General features: G+C 43.1%; 1 protein-coding gene across 4 annotated transcripts in view; it reads right to left on the minus strand.

The window, feature by feature from the left end:
* Positions 1 to 19,744, minus strand: part of pcdh19 (protocadherin 19) — a 69,147-nt gene extending 49,403 nt beyond the window's left edge. Inside the window, exons 1-2 of one of the 4 annotated variants that reach the window (XM_049585656.1) lie at positions 16,476 to 19,744; positions 13,647 to 13,974 (exon numbers count right to left, since the gene is read on the minus strand). In XM_049585656.1, coding sequence (XP_049441613.1) covers positions 13,647 to 13,974; positions 16,476 to 18,622 — 2,475 coding nt within the window. In that variant the 5' untranslated portion in view covers positions 18,623 to 19,744. Of the gene's footprint in view, positions 1 to 13,646; positions 13,993 to 16,475 lie in introns of all 4 variants that reach the window. The other 3 variants (XM_049585654.1, XM_049585657.1, XM_049585655.1) reach the window with 3 other exon arrangements.
* Positions 19,745 to 24,427: the final 4,683 nt, after the last annotated feature.

Genomic DNA, 24,427 nt, shown 5'->3' on the forward strand with positions numbered 1-24,427 from the left:
GCCAGGGCAAGGCTGCTCTGTCCCCACTGATGCTGCTTCCCACAGCAAAACAAGGCCAAATCTGGGGCTTAGAGGCTAAAATAATCATTACTGGGTAGCAAACAAATGAAAAGTCAGAACACCAACTCCCATGTCCGTCATCCCCCCCACCACCCTTGGTATTTCATCTGCTGTCCTATCGCACACAAACAAAAAGGGGGCAGCCACACTGTAACATTTAGGATGAACAACATTTAGGCCTAATGCTGAAAACTGACAGAAAACAAAGCTCCAATTTGCTAGAATATAACATTTAATCAAGGAAAACATACATTTAAGCAGCAATAAATTAAAGGAATAGTTCAACATTTTGGGAATAATACTCTTATTTGCTGAGAGTTAGATGAGAAGATCAATACCACTCTAATATCTGTGAGTTAAATAGACTGCGGCAGGTATGATGTTTATTTGTAGGCTAAGAGGAAGTTAGCATCACGCTAGTTCTCTCGAAAAAATAAGCTCGGTGGCAAACAAACATTTATGATACTTGCAGGTTTTGTTCAGCGAGTTAATCTTCACAAATAACCTCCACTTTTATGATTTTTAAATTGTAAATGCAATCAGCAGAGGCTGTAAAGCTGTGTTCGGCGTGATGACATTCTGCAGTTTCATTTAGCCACTTGATAGCAACAGCATTTTTATAAGACACGTAACTACAGACATTATTTCAGGCATCTAACCAAAAACCCAAAGACTTAAAAGCCCGGTTCAAACCAATGATTTGCTACGAGACAAAAATGTCTTAGAATGTTGCAGAGAAAAGCTGTAGTGGTGTTAAATGGCCAGTCTGAGCTCGACTCAAGCTGGCTGATGGTGTCACCTGCAACTCCGCTGGTCAAATCGCTGGCAGCTCGTATTAGAACGTAAAGCACGTCACCTGTTTCAACAGTAAATTGGCTTGTAGTGAAGGCCGCTGGTCAAGTCACAATGACCGAAGATGGTGTGTTCGCTTGCTGCAACTAACTAAGCGCTGCTTACTTATATAATTGTGCCGTATTTATTACGAATTCAGTCCATTTGACGCTTGCTTTGTTTATTTGTCGCCTTTCGTCACTACTACAAATGCAGCTGTAGCCAGTATCTCACTATCACTATCCTCATTCATATTTTAAGAAACTACAAATTATATTCAGCCAGAAAATAAACCTGAAAAGCTGAAAATCAGAACGGAGGCACAGAGAGTTGTTGCACAGAGATGATACACCATCTCATCTAGCTGCATTGGTGTGAACCGGCAGGTTTTTAGAACGTTGCAGAACGGCGCACTGCAAGTAGTTGCCTGTTTCAACTCGTCTCATTGCCAATCTTTGGTCTGACTGGGCTTAAGACGAGGGAACTGTGAGTGCTAAAATGCTAACTTATTTCCCAATTAAAGGACTCATTTCTTCTTTTCTTTACTGATGCTGTTTTTTAATGTGCGTCTAATAACTCTCTTTCAGCTATTAAATTAATCGCCAACTAATTTGATAATCGATTAAATGTTTTAGGTTTTGTTTTTTTGTTTTTTTTTAAATAAAAAAGTCTCTTACTCCAGCTTCTTTAATGTCCTCATCTTGGCCTTTTAAAAAACACTGATTGGGATTTTTCAACATTTTCTGCCATTTTACACACAAAACAGCAAATCTAATCATCAAGAAAATAAGATTAATAAATTAATCGACAGTGAAAATAATTGTTAGCTCTAATCTCATCTAACTCTTATTAAAAAAAGCAAATAAGTTAATTTCCTAAATGTCATATTTTCTTATTGTAATTTTTATGAGCCATATTAATATTCCCTTAATGGCTCACAGAGAAGAATCTTAAAGACTTTTTTTCTAAAATTAACGGTGTGTTCATGCTCCCATGTGTGCATGCATGTATCATACAGCCCACTTTAATGTAACAATGCCTGAACTAGATAAGGGCCCTCAAACTCAGCTCCGCAGTGACCCTCCTGCCGTGCTCCCCGACAGAGTAGTCAGCCTCTCTTATTAAAGCACAAAGATTAGAAGCAATCTTCCTTTTGCCGAGTATATACATGCCGCCTTGCCTTCTCACTGGCTCCCTGTAAGACTGAACTGGGAACAGCTCTCAAACAGAGTAACAGGTACAGAAGAGTAATCTTGAACTGAGGAGGTTACCGGGGAAAGCGCTGCATTCGGAGCAGTCTGACACAGGCCAAGTGCTTTTCATTCATTAACTTGGCCGTCTATGCTGTGGTATGTCAAACGGTGGACGTGAGGGGAAAGTCAAAACTGACGTCCCATTGTGCACTGCAGCCAGACACTGACTGAACACTGAATATTGTTTTCTGATGCCATAAAAGAGCACAAAGAGGCGGGCGAAGTCGTTATCAATTCCCTTGCAAGGCAATCATAACTATTATCATTAGTAGTGTTTTCATCCTCCAAGCTCAGCCCAGAGTGGATATCTAATCTATTCCCTGGCACACATTCTTGTCTTTCCAACTTGACCTGGTATCACTCGAGCAAAAAAATGGTTTCCCACCTCCCTAGAAACTAGATATGGGCGTAAATAATAAGCCTGGGCCCTTTCTGAAAAGCCCTAATCCCAGGAAAACAAACCTGAGCGAAACAGGCCCACCTGAATTGCTTTCAGGAAAACTAGATAATCAAAATGCAAAACAGCCTTTGATAGAAAAAATAAGCCGACTTCTAACAACAAATCCCCTACACCTAACATCAGCAAATTCTCCTCCTGAACTTTTATTTGTATGCTGTGTTTGGGTTTTTAATGTAATCACACTGCACACGGCGCTCCATCAATGAGCTATTCTGATTTATGTCGGCCTGAATCAGACTGACTGCTTAGAGCTTTACAGACATCATGAATGAGAAAAGGAGCCACACACTGAACACATTAGGGGTCCCACCATCTCCTCAGACAGGGGGACAATGGGTAGGGGAGTGGAGATAAAGGAGGGGGATAACAGGGGTGAAGGAATGGTTGACGCTGATCGGGCAGAGAAAAGGAGGGGGCAGAATGGGAGAAAAGAAAAGAAGAGGCCCAAGACACTGGCCACACAGGGCAGAGGGAGCGCGAGGGCTCTGAGAGGCCTATACTCGGTCATAGCCCATTAGGCTGGCTGGGTGAAAATGCTACAGCTCATTACATGCTCTGCCTCTGTTCTGTGGATGAACAATGCACAATTACGCTACCCTGCTGCTCCTCCAGCCATACTGCTGCATGCCTCTGAGGCGGCCGATATTGCTGCTATAGTGGCTCGCCTGCCAACAGCCTCTGTGCTCATCAAACATCCCATACATGCGCTCCCTAATGCGCATCCAGGTTTATGTCTAGAAACAAAAGCGCTGTATGAATTTGCCGAAATGAAAGGAGGGGAGAAACAGGAAAGACTGCTCAACCACTGGAGCAAACAAAACAGAGGTATAATGCAGCATTTGTGTGTGTAATACAATGACGCCGGCTCCCTTTTGTCTGCCTTCTTGAAACTCTTAAAAAAAAAAAAAGGTAGTGACAAAGGAATAATGCTTTTTGTTTCCAGATGAATTAAGTTTCACCCGATGTTGCAATTACTGTGAAGCCAGGTGCTGACATACAGATCACAAAAATAAAGACCGCGAAGTGGAGGCAGGCGACGGCGGTATAAAAGTATCGTGACAACATCTGCAATGCAGTGAATAACTCCGCTCAGGATTCATCTATCCACCAGCAAATTGGTTCACTTCAAGTCTTCCTCACTTTCCAGACTACAATTATGCATGCAGAAGTTGACATTTAATCTGATGGGGGAAATGCTAACTAACATCCTCCTGCTCCTGCTTTGTTTTAGACCAAAAGAAAAAAAAAACAGGACACTTGGAAAGGTCATTCTTCCCTGGTGTCAGAACTGGCTGCTTGGAAAAGTTTCCTTTCACAACCAGTATTGTTATGTTGCACTGAATTCCTCCCCCCACTTCCCTGTCGCTCAGAAAGCGTAGCATCAGCACTCAGGAGAAAGCCCTGGGAACTCTCTTAACAGTGTGGCAACAGGCCTGAGGTTCATCCAAAGCAGGGCAGCGCAAAACCTGATACCCATGAATTTTAATTATTACCTTTTCTCTCTGCACATTTGGATGAAATTAGTTTTTGGCCTACTCAAATCATAATGGTCATTAGCAGAGAATTGTAATTACTTTTCTCTCACTTCGTTTACTTGCTGAAAACATTCAAGTTTTGTTGTTCCACACCAGATCAGAAAAGAAAAAATATTAATTTCACCAAAGGCTGATGGGTCCCTTGTTATTCTTATCCGTGAGGAAGGACAAGTACAGTGAAGGAGCGTTGATGTTTCTCTAACGCTGCATGCCAATACACATCGTACAAATGATTGTTTTAATATTTCTGAGCCAGAGGGACGGAGGTGTGCACATTCGTCTTGACATACACTGGATACGACAGAGCAAACAGTATTGTGAGCTTCCACTGCAAATAGATTTCACTCCTGGCCATAACAAGTCTTAGGGTTTGTGTTTTTAAACATGACCTTTTCTATTCTATATTAATGTAACTACAGGCAGTTTCAACCACAGGCTGCAGAATCTGCATTAATGAGAGATGGGAGGTTTTTTTCTTTTCTTATTCTCCTGGAGCCTTCCCTTGTCATGACTTTTCCTGAGACTTGTTTGGCTTTATTAGTTTTCTCCACCTTAGTTTTACTTTGCAGTAAAATCTGCAGGGGGCTGACATGTAAACTTTGCAAGAGAAGATGAGGAGAGGCTGCTTATGATTGTTGGTAAATTTCCATGTTGCCGTCCTCTATGTTTGGACTTAGATTTCCATGACAGAAAACAGAATGCTGCATATTTGTGTCTGAGGGTTTAATTTGAGGAATAAAAAAAAAACAACGCTGCGGGAAACTCATTTAAATGGGTAATTACGTCCATGCAGCATTGCTTGCAGGGCTTAACAAGGTGCGTAATGATGTCCCCTTCCCCAGCGATAAACATCATCACTACGTCCATTTCCTTCACTCCATTTAGCCTTCTCTCATTTATGTGCGGACCCATCAACGCATAAGCCCGATGCCATTATACCCCCTTTTTGCATCTAGGTATGTCTCCAGTAAAAATCTTTTAACATAAATCGTTGGATGGCTAATACCATTATGTGCCTATCTTTGGCTCCACTTAAAAAAAACCTTCCTTTGAGGTTTAATAGGTTTACAAGAAAGTTAATTCTTTCCACATGATGGAGCTTTTAAAGTCATTTAAAATATATTTTCCCTTTCAGTGCTGTCGTCTTGAACCAAGCAAAATCATCTTGAAAGATGGATGAATGATTAAGTTGATTAGTACCATATGATTTGACTTTTTTATTTTGATGTGATTGTGCGCTTGTGTGTCTCTGGTGTATCGCACAGCTTGAAGCACGACGTCTGCTGTCGCATATAGTTTGCTGATGTTATCAAGATGTTCAGCCGTTTGATGATTTTATCACGGACTGTCAAAATTTTAAGGAAATAGAGTTGGTGGAAAATTTATACTGGAACCACTATCCTTTGCTAATAACACCTTGTTTGCAGATACGTTGAAATAATTATAATATTTGTTGTTGTTTGTTTTTTTTCCAGAGCAAAAAGACATCTTGCTCTGACAATAAAAAAGAGACATTATTGCTTTCTGTAGAGGCTGATATGGTTTGTGCAATAAAATCTCTTCCTCATCCTAACACCACATTTTACAGAGAAAAATAACATGTTTCAGGCAGCAGCAATACAGGTTGAGGAAAATCATTGGCATTCTATAAATAGACCTCTCTCCCCTCTTCTCTTCCTTTCTGTCTCTCCTCGTTTTTCCAGGCCTCGCTGCTGCTCTACAGTATTACTCCCTTTGCATGCTCCGTACCAGTCACATGTGGTTAAGGACACATACAGTGACATGTGTACATCAGACGCCGTCACTCATGTGTTTTGACTCTTAAGCTCTTTGGCTGGATGCTCTGATCCCGACGAGAGGGTGGAAACCCGGCGGGCCCAGCTGCTTGTGACTGGCTGCCTGGGGTTGTTATGTCATTTCATTGTACCTCTGCAACATCGAGAATGACGTGCAGTGATGGGGTGTTGCGGGTTGGGGTCAGGGCTATAAAAACCCAACCAAGTGTAAAACTAGCACGGGTTGTGCATGGAGTGAAAACCATCTTGTTGAGTAATGTCACAAAATCACCCTACAGCTTCAGCGGCTGTGTGTGTTAAACACGGTGGGAGGAGCCAGCTGAGGAATGCAATAAAGAGGGCGCCGGGTACATCACTGCCACTCTGTTAATTTATTTCTGACAGACAAGGCTTTATTTCACCTTATAAACACTGATACTTGAAAAGCAGAGCATTTCTGAAGTCTCTGCCTTACAAATAACCTCTCTAAATAATTAAGAGGTTCATCTGCCACTCAATCAGCGCGCATCTGAAGCTTTTGGAGATGAAACGATTCTTTCTCAAATCCTTTGAAAGGAGGAGACTTTAAAGAATGCAACATACACCTCCCACTCTTCCAACGCATCAAAAATAAATAAAAAAACAACAACACTGGCTTTTAAGATCAAGCAGTTATGTATCCCTTCCCTTATTGCACAATATCTGTATATCTGTTGTTTCTCTTCCAACACGATTAGTCTGTCTATCTCTTTGACAAACTATTCACAGTTAAAATAGGTTTTTTTCCACCATTGGAGAATCTGGCTGTTTTTTCTCATGAAGATTTTTGACAAGACTAAATGCTATTTTAGCTTCTTGTGCTCTATACTGAATTAAGACTGATTAAATTGATCACTTCACAAAAACATAATCATAATCTTAAAGGAGCTGTGTACAACGTTCCGAGGGCAACGATGATTGAGGGGTTGTCTCCACACGGCTCTCAACATGGATAACTGTGCTAAAACAACAAGGGCTTAGGTTTTGTTGTAAGATTATGGGGGACACATGAAATTTGGGGAGTGGGGGTTACCACCAAGAAATTTTGAGCAAATTTTCCAGCATTCTGGGGAATTTTTATGTATAAAGTTGCACCTTTTATGCTTTAATTTATGGTGGAAACGTCTTCGATTTAGTCATAGACAATTCTTAATCACTTAATCACTACATTTACAAAAAAATAATCTTAAAGGTGCTGTATACGATATACAGAGGGTAACGATGATTCAGAGGTTGTCTGCACACAGCTGTCAACATGGAGGTGTTGGGCTGGCGGCTAGCAGCTGACTGTGCAAACAATGCCAATGGTGCCAACAACTACAAGGTCTATGGTTTCATTATAAAACTGAGGAGGGACATATGAAATTTGGGGAGTGGGGGTTAACCCTCAGGAAATTTTGAGCAAATTTTCCTGCATTCTGGTGAATTTTTGTGTATGAATTATTAATATTAATAAAAATTCTCTGCTACTGTCATGTTTTCAAATGGGCAGACAAATCCCTGTATCCCCCTCAGAATCTACACCTATGAACAACGGCAATAATGCTAACAGAGCTAACAGTGTTAACATAAGAAAGAACTGAAGGGTGGCGCTATGCTTCTGCAACAACGCTGTCCCGATATCAGTGGTAACAGCCGTATGAGTGCAGTGCAGAGAGGTAGCGATTAGCTACGCTCAGACATTCACATGCATTAACATGTGTGCACAGCCTGACCGTCTACCAAAAAACAAAAAAGAAGCTCCATTTTGAACACACACAAAGGTATCATGACTTCATTCTCTGCTCAGGACACTATTACTCCACTATGTTTTTGCATGGCAAATAGTTGTTTGCTGCTGTATTAATGCTCAGTGTTGTCTACAGGACCTTTAATTTTTGAATACAATTTTTGTATTCAAAAGCAGGGATCTGGTTCCCTGGGAGCAGACAGGGACTGATTTGCCACCATTGTGCACGTACACATGCAAATGACAGGAGGTTTCTTTCATTTAAGTCTAATGTTCACCCTGTTTTAAATGCATAGACTGTGGATATTTTTCAATTAGTTTTGCTGAAAATGTCAGACTCATTCAATTCTATTCATTTCCAAATGGCATTGAAAACTGTGAATACAAAGCTGACTGTCAAACACTGCTAAAATAAAATCAGGCAATGAACTTTTACATTTTGAAAGAAGCTGCAGCCAGAGTCTTCTGTTGCAGTAATGTGTGCATTCAGCAACAACGTGAGAGCTGAGACGAGCTTTACTTTCACTTTGTGCTTTCTCTGCTTTCCGTGTTGTCATCTCCCAATTACACTTCTAACCAATTGTTGATGCTCTCTACTTTCTGTCAATCACAGTGTGTGCAAGTCAACAAACAAAAGCTAAATGATTCTGCCAGATACAGTCTGTGGAGAGACATTTTAGAATTTCCAATATAAATCTGCGCCTGACTAAAAAAGACCTCCAGACGTTTCTCGCTGTTCCATGAGACGCTGCTAAGATGAAGGGAAAATATGGATTATATCATATACTGTAAAATTTCCTACACTGAGAAAAAACAGTAAGCAACTGCACTAAATATGTACATTTTTCATTAACACTCGAGCTATTGTATAAAATCTCACACTGCAATGACAGAAACTATTACAGAAATCTTATTAGCAACATTTAGAGCTGAGCGTATATTCAACAGCAGAGAATGAGGACAATATCAAAACAACATTAAAAGAGTACTTTAAATGCAGAATCACAACAATGTTTGATTATCGAATATGTTGGATTATGCCTCTTGTTTTTCCCTCTCTGAGTCGGCCATAATGATGTAAATGATAATGTCACAGCCCATATTTCAAATAAATGTGACACTCCATAAGAAATATTGTGTGTGCGTGTGTATTTGTGAGTACGCGTGTGGGGGGAGATTGGCAGTTTCAACAGATGTGTAGTATGCGCTGACAGCATGACATCTACTTTGCATGCTCAATATGACACGTTTGAATGCTCCCATGCATACTGTCCTGATGTGAAGTGATAGCGAGGGATGTGCAGCCTCGCTGAAACCACTCCCTGTTGTCTCTCCTACATCAATATCAAAACGTCTTCTTTACTAACAGGGAGAAACAGCAAGACTGGTGCTCTGAGTACGCTGTCAGTCGTTGCTTTCTTTCCCTTTTTTCAATTTTCATTTTCTCATTTAGGCTCCTTTGATTGACTGTGAGAACTGAACAAACAAACAAAAATGTACATCCATTTCTCTTTTGTCAGAATCTGAACCTGACACTGTGGCGCACATGAAAATATAGCATCACTGAGACTCCTGCAGCTGCAGTGTTACAGGTCCAGTGTGTAGGCTTTGGGGGGTGTACAGGCAGATATGGAATATAATATAAGACAAAATATTTTTGACAGGAGGAGACCTCTGATGATAATTCAGCTCCTGATTAAAACCTCCTTAATGTCCAGATCTTAAGTTATAAGAGAAAAAATGTGAGCACACATTAGCAGGTGCTGGGCTAGTGGAACGTTTCTCACAAGCCAAACAGCATAGGAGAAACACTGATTTTAAACGTGAAACTGCTTTATTTAGCGTTTTCACCGGTTTAAATCACTGGGTCCATCTGTTTTTTAAAGGAAGAGACCTGTGAGGATAATTTGGCTCCTGATAAATACCTCCTTAAAATCTGGATCTTAAATTAGCAGAGAAAAAAGGTGAGCACATGTTAGCAGGTGCTGGGCTAACGGAACAAGCCAAACAGCACAGGAGAAACACTGATTTGTAACATGAAACTGCTTTATTAAGTGTTTTTACCAGTTTAAATGACCGGGTCTGTTTGTTTTTAAGAGGAAGAGACCTCTGAGGATAATTCGACTCTCGATAGAAACCTTGTTAACGTCCAGATCTTAAGTTAGCAGAGATAAAAGGTTAGCACGCGTTAGCAGGTGCTGGGCTAGCGGAACATCTCTGACAAGCCGAACAGCACAGTAAAAAACACTGATTTGTAACATGACACTGCTTAATTCAGTGATTTACCAGCGGTAAATGAGGTAATGAAGTCTCATTTTTAAAACATTGCGTATGCACAAAATGAGGCCTGAAAGAGGCGTATGCCATTTCCCACGCAAAATTTGTGATCTATAAAAACAGACTTGATGGGAAAAACTCTGACCCATGCTTATGAACATTTTGGAAACTGGAAATTGGCGATACAGATTGTGAGGTGGAAGCCTGAAACTAGAATATTTTTTGATGCACACTATTTTAGCTTTTGCCCATATGTACATTTTTAGTATGGATCCTACACTCTGTTTTATAAATGGGACCCCAGGTTTGTTTGTTTCAGAGGGGAAGAGACCTCTGTGGATAATTCAGCTCCTGATAAAAACCTCCTCACAAAGAATACTGACAGAATTCTAACCAGGAGAAGTTTCAGCTTGTTGCATAGTCACTGCTAGATGCCACTAAATCCCCCTAAACTTACACACTGCTCCTTTAAGGAAACAGTGCAGAGAGCATGTGGAGGATGACTGTATCGATTATCAATTAACTAAACTTATCAAGCGCACTGGCCACTGAACATTTTACACCCTGTAGTGCAAAGTCCAACCTCCTATAAACGCATTCATCTCCTTTTTTTTATTCATATGTGTGAAAGAAAAATCTCTTACCTGAATAATCAATAAAGTAAGATATCTTATTTTCCTGCTCTGCTCATTATCTGGAATCACAGGTGTGAGAAGCCTTAGTACACATTACAAATTAAAAAACATTCTAGCCAAAGGCCATTCCTTTACTGTATAATTGTCTCCCCCTCCAAGTGATTCACTATAATTAAGCCATGGAAGACAGCTCTATTCTCCTGTGAGCGTTCATATTAGTGCTACCACAGGCAGGTCTAACAAACATCTCACAGCTGATGCTTTTCAAAACAATGGACAGCGATGTTCAGGGAGGTATATATGCTGGTACACATTCTCACAAGGGAGAATGCAATATACACAATGCAATTGCAGGTATGAGGCCTTCGGGGAGACCTGTCACTGTTATCTTGGCCAAGTCTGCCGTGTTTGTGTGTGCGTACGTGTGTGTGTATGTGTGTGTGTGTGTGTGTGTGCCACCGTGCTTTGTCTGAAGCAGGAAAAGCTCGACTCCAGCTGCTCTGACATAAGCAGGATGTTCACTGCCCCACATAAACTAACAATGGAGGAGAACTTTGCATCGATCAAACACAGAATTTACAAACAGACACGAGAGAACATATCCTCTTTACCTCCATTAGCAAACCCTAATCTGACCCCGAACCCACATTCTGATGATCGTTTTAATCTACATGTTTGGAAAATAAACAAACACAGAGTTATCACAGTGCCCTGGTGTAAAAACAAAAAGCTCTTCCGCCGAGGATAAATGAATCATGGATAATTATGAGGTTGCCCTCAGGATGAAAACAATTTTTTGGGGACAAAGCAGCCTCAGTAATCACAACAGTGCAGCCACTCGTGTGTCCTAGCCAGTCAATGGGATATGGGTTGAGGACTTGTGGAGTCAAGTGGTTTCAAGCCCAAGCTTGCTCATTGTAACAAAGCAATTATCAGTCATTTCACTGCTGTTTGTTTGTGCTATAAATGGCATTGTAATTATACTGAGAACATTTTTTATTTAAGAGCAACATTTGTACATACTGTAGAGCTTCTGTCTCTTGCAAATGTCACAATGGGGAGGAAAGAAAACAATGACAACTGTTGTTGCGCTGGGGTTACTCTGTTGGAGGGTATAAGGTGTGCTCTCGCTACTGCTATTTTGCTCCATCACACACACACACACGTTCTCTCTTTTCAGTCCAGGGGAAAAATATGCAAAGGCCGGGTCAAAGAGATGTTTGTCAACATCATGTGCAAGGCGGAGAGCAATGGAAGCTGCATGCTAAACAGGCCCAGCCTCTATCAAGCCAATCAACTGCCTCGAAGCAAATGAGAAAACGTGGTCAGGGCTCAGACACCTGGCACTGAGACTCATTCACCCTCACTCACTCCTTCCCTTCTTATCTCTCTATCTGCGCTCACACAGCTCCATCAAGACTACTCCAAGCTTTGCATATGGAATCATCTAAATCAATCTTCAGCCCTATTTGTCTCCCTCTTCACTTTTTCATTAGCTGAAACAAATAAAGGCTCTCCTAATCCTGCGGCAAATGTGCTTTTATTGGATGGTTAAGCCACAGAGACAGGATGCTCGCTGGAGCTTTTTACAGCGTTGGTTGATTTCTTTGTGCAGCCAGAGACCCACATTTTCTTGGCTGAGGAAAAGGCTGGTGGTGACCTGCATAGCACTGCCTACCAGCAAATACAATCACAGCACATGGGTCACTGCATGTACCTGCTGAATCCCCCCACCTCTGCCTCCACTGACCGGATAACGCCACAGAACAACCTCCCCCCACATACAACATTCCTCAGTCCCTCCACCTGTGTTATTCACATACACACACACTCAGTCAGAACCAGCTCAGACAGGCCCAGTAAATCAGCATGCCTGTAAGTAGGTCTCATTGACCCCTCAGGATCCACCGGTGCCTGGATCTCTCTGGATCATCCAGTCAATACATCAATATCCATCTTGTGTTTCTTGTTTTAAGACCCGCGCTCCGAACCCCCCACCTTCCTCTCACTGAATGTCAAACAGAGATTGGAGTCATCAATTACAAGAGAGTGTGTGTGTGCATGGAGCTGGAGCTTATTTGCCGCTGTCTATAGGAGTGATACACATTCTAACACAAACACACACTCACACTGACACACACAGACAAACATAAATGCCCCTTTCTCCCGTGGGATCAAGGAGAAGTGGGTCATGAGGAGGGTTTCCAAAAGAATCCAATAGAGCAGTTCATACGTACAAAAAATCTATAAACTAAAGATCAGCTGGTCTGCATACACTCTATCAGCCTGAATAGTCTTTCAAGTCAGACCTTCACTGCTCTGCTGGAGCCATGCATGGTATGTCAGGGTAATTCAATGGCTGACTGTGCAGAGCGGCCATGCGCTAACACTGTAGCCAAATGGACAACACACAGATAAAGTGTTTAGGCAATGATTATTCTTTCTGCTCGCACCTGAAATGACGTGTGGTGGAGCTGATTAGGGGGGGTCAATACATCTGGCAGGTGCTCAAACTCCTGTTTCTTTTTTGCAGTAGCTCAGCACCGACAAATACAATAAAGGAAAAAAACAACAACAAGTGGAGTAAGGGAGGCCAAATAATCCACTTTGTCAGGTCTCCAAATTCTGCTTGGCAAAGCGCTCCCAGTCACAGGTCAGCCTCGGTGTCTCGGCCCCTCGAAATGCCTCGAAGGATTCCACTCAGATCGACTGACAGAACGTCACACGTGCCATTTCAGATCGCTCAGCTATCCATCAATAGCAGGGAGACATTTCACTGACATTATAATCTGTGGTACGGTGGAATGCTAAATATCACTAGACCTTGAGATGTGCTGAAAGGTGTTGCTATGCTTCTATACAGCTCATTCTAAGGATTCAGCGTGGTCGAGGAGACCTATTAATAATGATTAATGAAGAGGGAAATCTGATGGAGCTGACCGTTTCTTCACGTTTAGTCATGAGAATTAATTTTAATACCAAACATCCCTTTTTCTCCTGCATGTGAACACCAAAAGCAGCCAAGCACAGAGCACAGCGGATTGTATCTCACCTCTGGCAGTGGCATGCCGTTGATGATGAGGTCTGGCTGCTGGTGGCCCTGCCCAGTGAACGGGTGCTGATAGCCATGGTTGGGAGCTGCATTGCGTGAGTTCTGGTTCTCCACGTTGAGGAAGGTGCTCTCGGAGCGCCTGCAGCCCAGTGGCAGGCTCTGCTGGTGGTAGTCGAAGTAGTTGAGCGAGGAGGTGAGAGACGAGCAACTCACCACATTCATCTTGTCTGTCTCCTCGACGTCGCGTGGCACCAGGCGGATGTCGTTCTTGCTCAGCTTCTTCTTCTTGCTGGACTTCTTCTGGTTGCCATATGAGTACTCCGCCACCCTGCGCAAGTAGAAGAAACTGAACAGACTCAATAAAGCAGTGTTCTGCCTTCCCCTCCCCGTCCACACGGTCAAAAAGCACGCTCGCCATGCCAGCTAGGGCGCTGTTCGACCGTGGGGGCCAGACAAACTGCTCATTGCCGTGCCCAGGGGTGGAACAGCACATTTAAAATGACTCCCCACTCCCGGCCTGCAATGGAGCTGTTATCCCTTGTTTGTTTGCATTTGCATGCTCAACAATCGACATGTCACAAACAGGCAGGCAATATGCAAACATGCCAAAACCACAGAAGCAAAGCAAAAGAACACACTGATACTGAGCAGCACTACCGGTATACGCAATCATATTCAAAGCACACAACCCACAATAATTCCATTTTTTTTTCTCCTTTTGTTATCAAGCGAACCCACGAGCAGCACGGCGTGCACGAGAACTGCAGATTCAAATTCATTTAGCTGCTCTCAGAGGCTGCTGCAAACTTGAACTGAGTATTTTGACTTTAATAAGAGCAAATGAGCAACACAGCCATGTTTTATCAAAGGATCCTCAGACTGGGGGGAAATATCCATTCTTCGCACAGCATCGCAGTTTTCCACAGGAGAACAGATGCTATGTTCTCTATAGTGATGACTACAAACTCCACTTAACATATTCCATATAATTTCTGATGGGTTTTTTTCACCATCTGCATTACTTCAAACTCTGGAAGAGGCCATTTTTAACCTTACGGCACGGACCATATGGTTTCTTTTCCCTTTTAAGCCCACAACAAAACTATAGTTACCCATGAAATTGCAGTATCTATCTCTGTTCCTGCTTCTTCAATGTCTCTGCTACCCTAGCCCCCACTGGCCTCTGTTCCTCACTAAAACGCAGCTCTAATCCTCTGTCGCTTCGAAAAATCTGCAGTTTGTCTATTTCATTTTTCTTTCAGATTGCATCTTCAAAACAGCTCCCTGCCCCCCCACCCCCTCCTCCCATTCTGCTCCCCCTTGATTCAGAGGAAAGAAAATGGGCAGCTGCAAGAGTAGAAAATACTCCATCTCTTTTTCATTTATCATTTTAACATGTTGTCTCTCCACCCTGTGCCCAAATTGAAATCAGGGAGGGAGGGGGAAATCTTCAGAGTCAGACAGACTGACAGAGGACAAGCAATAAATTGGAGATAACTGCTCCTCATATTCGAGGTGGCGACTGAGAAGCAGAACACATCAGTGCTGATTAAAGCACCCAGCAGGGAGAGTGGCTCACACTAGCAGAGTAAAGTACTGAGAGCAGTTTGGAATTTGGAATTTGTGGTTGTCTGTCATTGCCTCTCGTCTGAACAGGATGTAGAATTGCCATTAAAAATATGATACTGCATGAAGTGGCTGTTGTGATGGAGATGTCAACAGGGTGGTATCTTTCTATATTAAATCAGGTTTGAATAACAACATTTGGAGTGTTTTTTGTGTTCCTGTGACAAGAGGAGATGTGGGCTCTTGCTTTTAACAATATAAAGGCAGAAATTATAGCTCTGCATTTCACAAAATGTTAAAAAAATATGACCAAATGTCACATGAGAATGATAAAATAAAAAAACACACTCTCTAATCTATACTGAGAGAATAATCTGAGCAATTCAGGGAGAGTTTAAGAATATTTCTTCATGGTTACATGCTTGAAAAATGGCCCGAGTTAACTTCGAATTAACAAAATTATGTTTGGAGCAAAATATGATTATAGCTTCAGGTTAAACTCTCAAATTCAATCTATATGTAAATTTATAGTGGTAATGTGGCACAGGGAAATCAAAGCCAGAACTGATGTTCAGATTGATAAACACAACAAGAGTGTTCAATATTCAAAGGTCCGGAAAATAATAATCTGCTCCTTTCCTGGAAGAACTGGGTAAACAGTTAATGATGATGTGGTTTACATGCTTTTATTTCATTTATTTTTATTTCATTTCACTGCTCCAGATATTCCCTGGTGCAGAGAGAACGCAGAGGCAAATCTGAGTGATCCTGGAGGACTGTCCATAATCACACTGGATTAAAGCTGATAACAGCCAATCAGCCATGGTGGACGTTAAATAATAAATGTCTGGGACTGCTATTGAACCAGTGGGACGTTAATTGTCCGGCAACACACCCGCAAATTGAACATGACAGTTGAACCGTCATATTTATGAGTCAATTGGCTACAATGGAAGGATTAAATCAATCAATCACGTTTCCTTAACACGGAACAGTGGGCCTCAGCAGAATGTGTCTGATTTAAAGCAGTCGGGTTCATTTTCTGCCTCCGTTTAATCTGTGGGAGAGAAAAGAAAAAAATCTGCAGTCCTCACATTCGGGCCTCTACATACTGCATGACAAAAGCAATGCACTCACAACTCGCAGTTTCAGGCACGATCGCGGACACACGCGCGGGCGCACGCTCTCCCTCCCGCTCCCTCTTTCTCTCACATGCACACGCACACACACAATCACACACACAGGCGAGATTTGAGTCAGTACCTGCAGTTGTACGTCCGGATCTCCTTGTTATCCCTCTTGCACTTAACCGCCACAAATATCATGGTGACAAACAGGATGGCTGCGATAGAGCCCAGAGCGATGATGAAGATGAGGGACAGGTTGACAGGTCCAATAGGCTCCTGCGCGTTCAGGTCTGGTGAGAGGTAGACCACGATGTAGGCCGAGGCGGACAGGGAGGGCTTGCCGTGGTCCCTCGCCACCACTGTGATCTCGTAGGTGGATTTGGCGTTCTCTCCAAACATCCGGGTGGAGCGCACCTCACCGTTCACCTGGTCGATCTCAAAGAAAGCCCTGTCCCCCTCTGAGATGGTGTAGGTCAGCCGCCCGTTCTCCCCCTCGTCGTAGTCATCAGCCTTCACCTGGGTGACCATGTAACCGACCCCTGCGTTTCTTGGGATGGACACCTCCGCTGTGCCGTTAACCAGCGGAGGGTTTGTCATCACAGGTGTGTTGTCGTTGACATCCAGGACAACTATACGCACTGTGGCGTTGCTCGATAAAGAGGGGTTGCCGTTGTCTCTGGCCAAAACTTTGAAATCAAAAGTCCTGGTGTATTCATGGTCGAATGATCTCATGGAGTAAATGCGGCCTGATGGGTTTATGCTGACATATGTGTTTACATCCATGTGCTTAATCTCACCGGGGACTATGGAGTAGGAAACTGTGCCATTCATCCCCAGGTCCGGGTCTTCTGCTGATACCGCCAGCAGACATGAGCCGGGCAGGTTGTTTTCCATCACCATCTCTTGATAGTGTGGCTTTAGGAACTGGGGAGGGTTGTCATTTTCATCTGTGACTTTGACTACCAAAGACTTTGTGGCGCGTAAAGGAGGCATGCCACTGTCCTCCGCTTGGATAGTCAGGTTGTATGTGTCCTTCTGCTCTCTGTCCAGCCTGCCGTCAACAAGTATAGTGGAGAAACTCTCATATTCTTGCAGCCTGAACGGAACATTGCCCTGCAGCCTGCACTGCACTTTGCCGTTTGCCCCAGAATCCTTATCTGACACCCTCACTAGCGCAATGACATATCCACGCTGCGCGTTCTCACTCACTTCCACCATCTCCGTGTTCAGTGAGAGTAAACTGATGACAGGTGGGTTATCGTTAGTGTCCATCACATTCACTGTGACTTTGCAGTGAGCTGGGATAGAGTTGGGACCTAAATCTTTGGCCTGCACGTCGATCTCGTATATTTGCGCCGTTTCATAATCCAAAACACCGTTGACGGTGATGATCCCGGTTCTGGGGTCAATTTTGAACGCATCCCTCGTTTTTTCGGTGACGTAACTGTTGAACGAGTACACAACCTCTCCATTAGTGCCCTCGTCAGGATCCGTTGCATTCAAGTCTATGACTAATGTGTTGATGGGGGAGTTCTCCATCACGTTGACTGTATACACCGGCTCGTCAAAAACGGGGTTGTTGTCATTAGAATCAATCACCTTGATGTTTAACTGGACCGCGCCTATCTTAGGAGGGTCTCCTCCATCTTCTGCGCTGATTTCATATGTATAGTGGGACTGGGTCTCCCTGTCTAACGATTTTTGCACAACGAGCTCAGCAATTTTGGACCCATCCCCTCTGGTCTTTATTTCTAGTCCGAAAAGCTCATTTGGGGTGATGGAATATGATTGCACTCCAAAGATCCCCGAGTCCGGATCGCTTGCCCCCTCTAGGGGAAACCTGGTACCAGGGGAGGCATTCTCGGAGATTTCAATGTCAATGTGGCTCGTTGGGAATCTGGGTGCGTTATCGTTCAAATCCTCAATTTCAACTTTGATGACACAGATCTCCATAGAGTTTGACATCACTTCTAGGGAAATAATGCACTTTGGGTTCTGCCGACAAACTACGTCCCGATCTATTTTCATTTGGGTTGTAAGGATTCCGGCTGGACTGAGTTCCACCCATCGTGGTTCTGAATTGGAAATAACCCTTAAGTACGGGGGCTGCGGTGCAATCTGAAATCCTTGCTTTAGCGCGTCCTTTGTCACGTTTCCAATCACTGACCCGGGCTTCATCTCCTCGTTTATTCCATACTTGAGGTTGATAACAGCCTCAGCCCCGACCCAAAATATGAGGAACACAGCAATTAATTGTATTAATTCCATCTCCTTGGTTTGCATTGTACCTGTTGAGTTTTTCTCTCCCTAATAAAGAGCTTGATAATTACGCACAAGTACGCACGTCAGAGAAAACAGGAAAAATGTTCCAAATGACTCATCTCATTCAAATGTCCAGAAAAAAAGTGTTTAGATGACGAATAGCTCTCGTGTATGCAAATTATATCATGGTGCGAAAGCTACAATTGTAACAAGTGCCTCAGCCTATTTTACTCTTCTCGGGCAGAGCACATCCTCCGGTCTACTGCAGCGGGCGAAACATTGGGGACGACAGATCTGTGAAAACATGCTGAATCTTCTCACAACAGTGATTTAGCCGTGTAAATCCGTGCAGCTCTTCTCAAGCGGCAAAACTGGTCTTACACATGACTCATATGATGAACTGTCCATTTTCAAGTGGGCTGAAAAGAAGAGGGGGGGTACAAAAAAATGCTGCATAAATGTGAATTCCTGCGAGCCAAGTCCACAAATGTTTAAATCTTCCGTGCAGATGAAGTCATGGGGTTCAAAAAAGTCCGTGTTCAATTCTCCGCCTTGATGCCAGCAAAGATTTAAGTCGCATTTTGGACAAACATCTGTGCTCTGTGAGAGATATTACAAGCAGTGAGAGAATTTCCTCTTCGGCTATATGCTTTCAAACTGCACATCTGATGGAGAGGGAAAAAAGCTAAAAGCAGCTGCAGTCACAAAATTATTCAACAGCTTAAGTCCGGATATCTTTGCCTAAAGAACATGGGTGCGATTGCAGGAATGTCTCATCACATCACCGAAGTCCCGATTACCTTTTCTTATTTCCAGCAGATTTAGTCTTTCATCCCGGCCGCAAGTCTTGAAGCTTTTTTTACTTACTAATTAATTTCCTCGTGTCTCACTTGGTAAAAAGGCTGCACATATCCCGGTAATGAGTCCATGCAACATTTAAAAAAAATCCGTTGAAAATGTAGCCAGTGGGGAGGAAACGATGCCTACTGTATGTACAAAACGCATTTCATTCTGGGCTGCAGCAAAGTAGAAGCACAGTAGCCTATATCCAGCCTGGTTGAGGCAGAAAAAAAGAAATCACCACTCGTTGCCAGTAGGCTGTCTAGTTGACTCCAACAAGCGCTCCTCTCGCTTCACTGGTGCACACTGGCGGACGCGCAGCTCCGAGCTGAGCGCTCAGTCTCAGGACCTGCAATCCCCTCAGCCAATCAGGGGTTACACAGGAGGGCTGGGAGCTGCTGGTGGGTGGGGCAAAGTACAGCAATGAAACACGGCCAACTACCTGTTCTTCTGCAGATGGACGACTCAACGGGCAATTACAGCGTACAAGTTGAGACACGGAGCTGTGTATTAGATGATCGATGGAGGAGCGCGTCCAAAAGTCGGGACTGGGGGACGCACAGGGGTCTTTGAGAGGGTGTCATGGGTGCTACAGGGAGGAAAAGAAAGAGGAGCAGACTAATTTCCCCCAGCGGAGGCACAGAGGAGATGCTAAGGATAACTTTTCACTGATTTGACCTTGTTTTCTCTTGCAACAGGCAATTATTTGTAACAAGTCATATTTTACAACACAGATCCTCTCAATGAGGATCCTGGGGGTTATTGTGGACTCGTATGGATCTGTTTGACCCCCGGTGACATAGTAAAGTTTGTGCCAAAGCAAATAGCATCACCACAGAGCCAAAGTAGCATTTCCCACTTCCTCCTGCAGCATAATTTAAGTTTTAAGTTGCAACTATACGCATCATGTTACATCATTTGCACCCTAACCTGGCTCTCCAGTGCAATATGTCTGAACTTAACCATCAGCAGGCACCATGCTGAGGCGATTTCCAATCATGAATAAACATTATAGATTATGGTTTCCATGTGGCAGCATGCTGGGAGGAAATATTGCCATAGGCGCAATCAATACACAATAGCCCACGTTTTCTTTTCGTACACGTCACAAAATAAAACGTCTTTTCCTATTAAATGTTGCCCTTGAGCCTCCATATCAATTACACCCCGCCCCATGGGACACACAGAGTTAAATATCATATATTGTATTATTTAAAATGGGCAGACCACGTGTTGGGCAGCGGGTTTACGTAAGGTCACCACCACCTGTTTCTATTAATGACTGACAGCTAATAAATTGAGTTTTGCTTTCTTTTGGATGAAGAGCAGCAGACACAGGCCTATAATGGGAGCAGGTTTAATAACAGAATAGTTCCATCCTACGAAAAATAATAAAATGCCTTCACTGTAATTAAATCGTTTGTGTTTGTCAGCTGCAAAGTCCACATTTATAAAGGTTAATAATGAGGTGGGTGGACTCTGACCTCCAGCCTGTCGCTAATCATCATGAGAAAAGAAACAACAAATCAATTATCAGCTATTATTCCGTGCGTCCCTTCTCACTTGTCTGCGTGTAACTCAGGTCGACATCATCACAGCGAGGCTCGGTGTGACGTGAACTATTTACGCCTGTCACGTGCCAGACAGCAACATAAGAAAACTGCAGATGGGAGAGAAAAAAGGAGGAGGAGGAGGAGGAGGGAGGATGTAAAGTTCCTCTAGTTGCTCTGCACATATTCTCTCATCACCTTTTCTGAAATTTTCTCATGCAGACAGAAGCGACAGTCGGTCGCAGCAGGTCCATCACACACACACACACACACACACACACACACACACACACACACACACACACACACACACACACACTCCCATGCAGCCTGCCTGCCTCTCTCTTTCATCCGCGCGCTCCTCAGCCGCCATCACATCCTGTGGAGGGCAGGCCGATTTCAAAGTCACAAGGGTGACACCTAGCGTCCGCAGCCGCAGCTCGATGCTGTTGTTCCAGCTTGTCCATTTTTTACCCCCAGACTGTTTTTTTTTTCTCTCACCCGGGTGAAAAACAACAGCGTGCCACAAGAATAACAATGAAAACACACTGGCAAATCAATTTCCTCTTTATATTGGAGGAGAAGTCGGCAGTTTGACCACAATTAATATGCTGTCCAAGAGGTGAATTAGTTCTGAGCCATATCCAATCATTGTTAATCAATACGGGAGTGATTGAACTGTGTATGGGAAGGAGAATAAGGTCAATGTTGTGCATTATGGACATGTAATTTACCTTGTTTATGTTTTTATTTATTACAAATACTCAAACTGTGTCAGTCAATTAAACACTTGAGGATGAATAGCAGCAACTTCACTGGGCATATTTTAGGGTAGCAGAAGGTCATTAAGCTGTTTATATCACTCATAATAAATGCACATAAACACCTTTGTTACATATCTTATAGGGTTCAAGAGCAAGGAGGAGTGCGCAATCACTCACCAGCATGTCTGAATCATACTATTGTGAAATATAAAAAAGATGAGGCCATGCTACCTCCTAAAAGAATCCCTGTTAAATGCCTGAGATGTGATATTTTTGTAGTGAAAATATCTCCTCTTCTCTTGCATAATGCAATCATATCTCAACAAACAAGCAAGTATCAACAAAGCAACTTGTTTGCTCCTCTGTAACACTTCTCAAGACATGTTGCAGTCGCAGAAGGAGAGCGCCAGAAGAATCTTTAAACTCATAAATTCTTAATGTCAGCAAGTTAAACAACCGTAGGCGGTGGCAGGGGACTCTCTGGTCCTCGGGGCTTTCTGATGGCTGTATGTACAACTTAGTGCATGGTATGTTTTTTGTATTTCTATCAGTCTGAGGTGGTGTTACAGAGGCTTGCATTGCCTGCTTGAGTCAGAGATGAACAGGTGCGAGTTCTCCCTGGTTACAGTGTCAATTAAAGCACCAAATGATAAAGTGTGTGTTTATTGTCACATGATGTCTGTGAATGATCAGGAGACCAAACTGCTAGTATAATGACAATAAATGTGCATTGCGACTTATTGTGTCTTGTTATTCATGTTCTCATGTGACTAATATTGTGGTTAAAGGTAGAGTCTTCACCGCATTCGCAGACTCGTGGACTTTGCGGGCGTGCTCGCAGAAAGTCTGTGAGTGCTGAGGGCCATCCAAATCCACAATTCATTGTCCAATCAGCCTGCTGAGGTGGTGATGACAACAAGTGGTGGGTTACAGTGTCAAGCTAACTATACGTAACTTTTATCGTTGCCCTTCTTGGCAAGCTGCAAGACAAATCTGAACAAACTGTTGCCTAAACTACTTTCTAACATGCTATCAATCGTAATCAGGTCTGGCAGCAGATTGTCAAAGTGTCCCCGACTTATCCTGAAACAAGCCTTGAACTGACCATCACGCAGGTGAAGCTCCTGGTGATACTCCTGATTTATCCTCTCTCTGGTCTCATATCCACGCCGATCTCTGTTTCCTTGTGTCCAGTCCCCAAGTGCCCTCCGCCTGTAAATTTTTAATGCAGACTTTAAGGTATAGATCTGTGAGTTTTCTTCAAAGCAAAACAGTAGTTAAGCTAAGGACAGGTGATTCGGTGGTTGCCTAGCAACTATATAAAAACAGATGCAGCAAGCGGCAAAAAGCGCTCTGTGTAATCAGGGCAGGCTTCAACAAAAAAGGCAGTGTGGTGTGCAATGCAATATGACATCTGCAAAACGTGCTCTGATCAGGACCTAAAAAGACAAAACAAACTCGTTATGAACGCGTAAAACAATCACTTTATTTAAATGTTAATTAAATCATGTAGGCCAGAAATAATATTTAACCACATCAAGGCACAGGTATAGTAGAAGTATAAGCTCCACAGCAACAAGTAAAACAGACATCAAACAGCAGCTTCTGTGGCTTTACTACATTCTCATGCTCTTGGAGACTTGATGAGATGGCGGGAACAAGTCGCAGTACATACGACGAAAGTTTGGAGGGTGGATATTTGGATTAATCCCCAAACAAATACACCTCCTCAAGCGTCCATCTTGTTCCCACTACCTATTTCTTTTTCTCTGTCCATGTGCACGAGCATGAACGCCCCCTGTTGCTGATGGCTGGAACAGTTCTCAGTCCGAGACACTTTGTTTGCTCCCTATTTACAGAGCCGGGGCTGTGTATGAACTCCAGGATTTTTTCAGCACACACAGAATGAACAGCTAGTGGTCTGTGAGGAGATGTATTTGAATGAATATGAATTGGACAAAAATATGTACTGGATTAGAATCACTGACTGCACCTTTAAGACAGTGAGTTGGTTCGTGTCAAAGGGAGTTGAGACATCAGCTGTTAACTGTACAATGTGAGGGCTAAATATTTTGGAGGGCTACAGTGTCTGATAAGGGCTAAGAGGGTTAAAAAATGTCGCAGATTTTCTTCCCCCTGCAGTTGAGTGCAGTGTGGGGGGGGGGGGGCGGGGGTGAGGCGACATCACTGCCTTGAGCTGCAGGGTTGATCATAAACTATAGCACAGTAATTTAGCCACAATGTATTTCTCTCTCTCTCTGTGTGGTGGTATATTTCATTTATGAGCCAAGATCTACCTCAATATTATTCCTGCTGTTGACGTTCTTTTGTGTCCTTTATTGATTTTAGCGCGTTAAAATCCTTGAATTTTCTGTCGTGAGTGGTGGTGCATTCACTGCTCAGCATCAGTGTTTGTTTACAACGCCATCATTTTGGTTGGTGAAAGAAAGAAGGGAAGTGATTGTGAGAAAGTAATGTGTTTACTCGTCTACTGATTCATTAAACTGGCAGTTATTCAAGCTAAGGAGTGTCTGACTGACCACACTTTATGCTCCGGCCTGAGATCTGTTTTTCAGCATTGTACAGTATAGTCGTCACTATACAACAAGTAGATCTGACCAGGCAATCTGATTGGTCAACTGGACATTTAGAGCATGATCAAATCAGCATGA

The sequence above is a fragment of the Epinephelus fuscoguttatus genome, linkage group LG9 (assembly GCF_011397635.1).
Source record: "Epinephelus fuscoguttatus linkage group LG9, E.fuscoguttatus.final_Chr_v1".
Lineage (NCBI taxonomy): Eukaryota > Metazoa > Chordata > Actinopteri > Perciformes > Serranidae > Epinephelus > Epinephelus fuscoguttatus.